Source organism: Carassius carassius, chromosome 20 (genome assembly GCF_963082965.1).
Source record: "Carassius carassius chromosome 20, fCarCar2.1, whole genome shotgun sequence".
In the NCBI taxonomy this organism is placed as follows: domain Eukaryota; kingdom Metazoa; phylum Chordata; class Actinopteri; order Cypriniformes; family Cyprinidae; genus Carassius; species Carassius carassius.
This window is the reverse complement of record NC_081774.1, coordinates 14658889-14665812: the sequence shown is the minus strand read 5'-3', so window position 1 is coordinate 14665812 and position 6924 is coordinate 14658889. Positions and strand designations below refer to the sequence as shown.

The window sequence follows — 6924 nt, the reverse complement described above, 5'->3', positions numbered from 1 at the left end:
AATGGTGAATACTTACATTATTGATTTTACCGTAAAAAAAAAAGAAAAAGGAAAAGGAAAAAAGAAAATAGCACAGCAATGCTTACTGTGGAATAAGAAGACTACGACATTGGACAGTGTGTGACACCACCGAATTACGTGTAAAAATGAACACACCACTCCCCCAGTGCGATTTATAAACGATTTAGTTTTACGAGTCTACTCAAAAAGACAGCGGTTCCACATTCAGACAAATAGCCAATGTGTTTGGCAAATAATGTGTTGATCTTTTCAATAGCCTAGTTAGTGATTTGAAAAGGCAAAATCTTGGGATGCTGAACACTTAAGCTAATAGAGTACTATCGCTTTAAGTATTGAAAATAAGGCGAGGTTGGGTGCTGTCATTTACTCGAGAGTCACTGGGTCATGTGATAAAATTTCGCTCCATTTATTGGTCAAAGGCACGTGTCTAGGAGACCGGACTGCGACGTCACCCGGGGGACTCGTATTAAAAATAAGAACAAAAATCCGTAGTGAAAGTATTCCAGAGCCAGTTTGCGTTTCCTTATTTACTAGAGCAGGTCTACTGCTTTGATACCGCACAGATTTAATATACCTGTATGTTTTACAAAGTAAATACAAAGACAATTGCAAGGGGCACACTGTGGAATTAATTTCTAAAACTATGTTTTTTCTTTCTATGCACACAAGGCGGTTTCGTCGTTTTTAACCGACAAAAGAATCAGAAAAAAAGGAGTTGTCCTTTTTTCCTGTTTGTTTCTTTTTGCAGTAAAACTAAGAAATAAGGAAAATATACCACAAAAACTGGAACGCATACATACGTGTGTGCGCGAGAGAGAAAGGGGTTAAAAAGAACATTTGGAGAGTTTCACTATGGAAGAAAATGATCGTAGTAACAGAGATGTGGAGCGCCAGGACTCGGGCGATGAGTCCAATAGGGCTATTCTACCCCTGTTGCAGGCTCCTGGAAACCTACTCCCTCACAGAATCACCAACTTTTACATCGACAACATTTTGAGACCAGACTTTGGTCGCAGGAAAGAAGGAACCAGGCGCGACGAAATTAATATAGTTGAAAGAGAGAACCGCTGTCCATCGGCTCCCGGCTCAGGGCAGGTAGCTCCAGTGTCAGGGGAAGGACCCTCGAGCCCTCACCCAGTGAGCGCGTCTAAAAAAACTGATATTACCGCGGACGCACCTCTGAAACCCCGTGCAGAGACCGGAGATCAGTGTTTAAGCTCAGACTCGGATTGCTCGCAAAGTAGCGCTGCGCAGTCGAACAAACCAATGCTTTGGCCGGCTTGGGTATATTGCACAAGATATTCAGACAGACCTTCATCAGGTAAGAATTTATTTTCTCTTCAAAGTTCAATGTATATACTTAGATATCACCTGTTATAAAAGTGTGCAAAAGTGTGTGTGTTTTGACTCAAATGTGAACAAATAAAACACTAAACTACAGAAATGTGTCGATGGAAAGGGGGCACGAAGAACAAATGTTCTTCATGAATGTGACACGGCCCGCCAAGAGTCAGGGAGTTTTCTTTTATGGAGTATGGCCTCTTAAATTAAAAGGAATAACTACGAAGATTTAATTATTTTTATTATTATTCATTTAAATCTAATATTTACAAATATTTCAATAGCCTATATAAAATAGTCTACTGCTGCTGTATGATAGACTACATGTAGAATTAATAATAATAATTTTTAGTGTTGTTGTTTTTTTTAAAAAATTGTCTTGTTTTTAATATTGTTTCGACCGTATTAATAATCAGAATTATTATTATTATTATTATTATATATTATTTTAGAGGCGTAGTAGCCTATTATGCAATTAGAAACCCCCCAAAAAACTATGTTTCGTATACGATGCAGTTTGACCCTTCGTTTATGTCTGATTTGACATTTCTTAAGTTGTTGAGGAAATGAAGAACTGATAAAAATGTTACAATGATATTAATGCTAATTATGGTACATTTTTGCTTTTATTTTCTAAAAAGGAACGGGTTTGCGCCATTGTTACTTCGTTGTCTTTGTTGATATTTAATTAGCATATTTTTGACAATGGAGTTGGACGCACCACAGAAGCTAAATGCTAAATCAGATCTCTTCAAAACTAGCTTCTGAAATAAATATTATATTCCTGCACTTACCGGCATTCGATAGATTAAAAAAACCCGGACAATTTAAGACAATATTTCAGCATTTCAAATGAACTAATTTCAAATGAAGTTCAAATTGCGCACAAAAAAGGCCTTCCGAAAAAGTGGCAACGCAAGTTTTTTTGTTTTTGTTTTGTTTTGTCACGACGAAACTTCTGATTAATACATTCTTCAATAATCTTGCGAATACATCTTAAACCCATTTCGAACATGTTTTAAGTGAACATAAATTTACCAAAGTTTTTATACTATAAAGCACTCTACATTGTTAGCTAGCCTATAGGGATGAATATTTGGAAAGGTCACACCAACTTAAAAGATAGCCTATCCCCCTTGATGTGAGCACGTTTATTGGTTCCTTAAATTGATTTTTCGATTACACACTGTGAAAATATTAATAGTGTTATTATAACAGCAGTCTACAATCGAAATCTCAGCTTAAGCTAAATAAAAAGGTGTAAAAATAGGGTGCGAGCAAGGGCTCGTCTCATAGGCTGCCGATCAATCTATTGTCAGCATTCAGAGCACGCGGAACCTTTGGGTGCACTGGTGTAGGCTCCCTAAGAATTAACTAAAAATAGAATATGCAGTGGGTACGTATACTAGCACTGAACGACAGGTGCTACTCTTAGAGGAAGTTTACAAAAACGTTCTCTTATAAATGTAGTTCCTATGGTAACAGAAAGAGGGGAAAGCCTCTTTCACCCCTCCCTTTCTGGCAGTCACCCCCACCCCCATCACCACCACTACACTATGCATCCATAGCCAAAACTAGAACAGACCTCCTGCAACATTTGATCTGAAACAATCCTTGATCCGAGTAACCCCAAATAACACTGTTATTAAAACAGCTTTATCGATTACATTTGTATTATTTTGTAATAGTGATATTAGCCTGTTAAGCAACTATATTGAAAATAGACTACTGATTTGGCTAGGTGCATTCACGGCACGAGCAAACTGTAATCTCTTTCATTACTTTCTGAAATGCAGGACCGAGATCGCGCAAACCAAAGAAGAGCAATCAAAGCAAGGAAGACAAGCGTCCAAGAACAGCCTTCACAGCCGAGCAACTCCAGAGACTCAAGAACGAGTTCCAGAATAACCGTTACCTGACGGAGCAGAGGAGACAAGCTCTGGCCCAGGAACTCGGCCTCAACGAGTCTCAAATCAAAATCTGGTTTCAGAACAAAAGAGCGAAGATTAAAAAAGCTTCGGGGAGCAAAAACTCGCTTGCATTGCACCTGATGGCACAGGGACTATACAATCACGCCACAGCAACAAAGGACGACAAATCAGACAGTGATTAACGTGAAGGACAGGACATCTGAAATGCAATAATTCCAAGCAAGGGCCAGTGTACAAAATACCAGCATTAAACGGATGAAAACTATATGTATGACATTTGATTCTGCAATATTATGTGTATATATACACTTTACGTGTACAGTGGTGTAAAACTTTTTCAATTAGTAGGCTATCACTGCTGTACACTTACTGAAACTTCAGATATAGCGCGCGAAGAAAAGGACGCTTCTTTATTTGAAAAAAAGGGGGGGGGGGGCGATTTGATTGACACTTGACGATGAGCCACAAGTGGACGTGTTAAATCCATGCTGAAGTCCAAAGAATTTTTTTCCTGCTGCATTCAGGCGACTGTGATTTAAAATAAATGGTAAAAATGTTTTATCTGATTTAGATGTTTGCTCGTTTTCATGCATAATTTTATTACTGGATGAATGTTTTACTTTATTGCCTGGAGTTGTGTTAGAGACATGGTATTTAAAAAAAGACAACTTTGCATATCATATCATGCTTACAATAATTCAGTATATTGTATTTAAACTATCTATGGTCACTATCCGCAAGGATGCTACACATCCAATATCCTCACATTTTCAGGAAATAGATCAGACATCTGAATGCATACGAGTCAGTAAACCTCAAAACTACACTTCTAATGCATACTTGACTTAAGTTGTTGTCTGTTGAATTTAGCTGGGAATGTACAATAAAAGTTCTCTCATCTTCTTTTTCCAAATGGATATCTGGTTTAAATTTATTTTACAGAAGCATTTTCGTTTTATCTCAATTTTTTTTTTACTTCAGTATGAAATTACAATTGTTATTCAGCTGATAAAGCAACTCTCTCAAAAGGTTATTTAATTGATGTTTTAATAAAGTCTGCAGTTGTCGTGCATTCTCCCTTTAAAAAAAATATTGTGAAAAAAGAGCACCACCACTGCCTCCAAAATATTGTCAAAACGTTTTGTAAAAAAGTAAAATGAAAATAATGATTGAATGATGTATAATAATGATTAAAAATGAATAATGAATATAATGATTTAGAAAAAAAGTTATAAATTAAGTAGAAAGACGAAAAGTAAAGAACTGAAATCAACTGAAAGAAAAATAATCGACAGTACGGCGTACAATGTAAACAGACCATTTTATTAATTTAATGTATGACAAAACATGTGGGCAGGTCTTATAACTTTTCTCTTAATCATTATCCGAGTCTTATATATATATATATATATATATATCAATAGGATTTTAGTGTAATATTAAAAAGATGATATAGCGTTTATTTGTGTAACAGTTTCAAAAGAGAACTGGAACACAATCAGATTTATTGTACCACTTTGCAGAGTTAATGAATAATGTTTTCAAATAATCTGAAATGTCTGAAAAGAAGGCAATGGCAAGTAGCACATGACATTAATTAACAAAAGGCAAAATAACTTTAATTTGGTGAACGGTCCTTTTTATTGAATCAAATTCATCTTCTAAAAGTAGGAGGGTCACACAGAGCACATTAACGAGAGGCAATTGTGATTACGCAGTCAAAATGATTCACATTCAACTGGAAAAAAACAAACAAATAAAATTAACTTTGGCACAACCTTACTGTACACATGGTGCAACATTTGGGAAAAATAAACCTCTTCGCAAAAAATAAAACAAAAAGTTCAAATATTGTAGGCTACAGCCAAATATAAAATGAAAAATTCGTATTAGCACGGTAGCAGAGTTTGAATACATAAAAACAGGGCAACATTTACAGATAGCCTACTCCTGAATGGGCTCCAGCAACAACCAGTTTACAAAACTGGTGTATTTGGTAAAACTCAATCAAAATTAATTTTTCTTTTATTATGGGACATGCTACACATCTGGTTTCGTCCGAAGGTTTATGTGGCGTCGAACGTGACTTGGTTGCAACTACAAAAAAGAAAGAAAGAAAGAAAAAAAAAGAATAGGCCTAAAAAAAAAAAAAAAAAACTATAGGCCTACTGCAAAGCCAAATTTAGTCCAACTGTCAACACTTGGGGGAGTCCAAATGCTGCTAATAGCATAGATGTAAAATTCCGAGCATAAAAAAAAGTTCCATTTGTTTCAACTAGACTATACTTCTAATTTACAAGTAATAACCAGAAATACGATTTATCACCTCTTAAAAGTTACATTTACATAATCCGTCTAAAAAGTAAATATAGGCATAATTTTACGCAAATAGGCTACTATTAAAAATACTATTAAATAAACGAGATACTACCGATATTGAGCTAAACTTTGAAAATATGTTTATAGTTTGCATTGTTGCAATCATAACTCTTAGCAGAAACTTTACACATATGCTACTTCAGTGTTACCTGACGCCATGAAAACATTTCTAGAAAAGTCGTATTACTGAAAAGGTCCAACACAAAAGGCGAGCTATCTCTGAGAACCATTCCCAGCATTGACCTGTTCCTCAATGCCACAGAATCTCATCTGCATTTCTATTCTCGCCAGGCTTGTATGTGGAAGTAACGCCCAACGGTCACTGACTTGACGAGCTTCACTGGGAAGAAAAAGGCAGTTCCCGCTCAGACGCGCAGCGAGGCTCCTGAATGAAGTCTGTGGCCGGGAGACCCCGTTGAAGGTCAAAGCCTCCTGTCACAGCTGCAGGTGGCTCGTTTCACTTCGCCCACATTTCATCACCTCAGAATTCAGCACGGTTCTTAAAGGCATCTCATTAATTGATTTCACTTCATACACTAACAGAACGTTTCTGCAATCGAAGTTGAGCTCAAATGGTAGGAGGAGATTCCTAGAACTCGCATCCAAAAATTCCCAAGAACTCTCCCTCTTGCTTCCACTATTTTGTTCAAGAAGTCATACTGCCAACTTCTGGCTGGTTGCTGGACAAACTATGAAGCTCTAAAAGCCTAGCTTAAAAAGTTTGATGTCCATCCCAGTAACTCACACCAGGTTACCTCAGAGCTTCTGGATTCTTCCATTTTTTTTATTATTGATGAACTGATAACACTCACTGATACTTTCCTCTCCCTAAACAGGTCTTTCCAAAGTCTGAATGGCTGGGGTTCCTGAGGCCAGTCACTCTAGAAAAGAAAATACATATCAGAACGGTGTTGATCTGCCTTGTCTGGGTATCAGAGAAAGGCCTATCTTGTCTCCTTTCCAGCGGAGTCATTTATCTATAGTTTTTGAATGCTTCCTAGTCATACTTGAATATGCAATGAAGAGCTGGGGCTTTGTGGCGGAAATATAATTAAGGCAGTGAAAGATGTAGAGGGTGAAGAATGGGGATGACATCAGACCAATTTCACACTTGGCACTCGGATGGCCAAGCCAAAGCCAGGCTCTTGCCATGCAACACAGATCAAAGCACACTGCCAGTTCAGAAAAAGCAAAAAAGGATTTAAGTATGCTAATCTCCAGGACAAATATATTTTAATCTTGTTAGAATACA

At 37.0% G+C, this 6924-nt stretch overlaps 1 protein-coding gene across 1 annotated transcript; it reads left to right on the top strand.

Moving 5' to 3' along the window:
• The first annotated feature begins 446 nt into the window (after positions 1-446).
• en2b (engrailed homeobox 2b) lies at positions 447-4206 on the top strand. The gene is made up of 2 exons (XM_059501797.1): positions 447-1342; positions 3159-4206. The coding sequence occupies exons 1-2, from the start codon at positions 874-876 to the stop codon at positions 3473-3475; spliced, it is 786 nt and encodes a 261-aa protein (XP_059357780.1). The 5' UTR covers positions 447-873; the 3' UTR covers positions 3476-4206.
• Positions 4207-6924: the final 2718 nt, after the last annotated feature.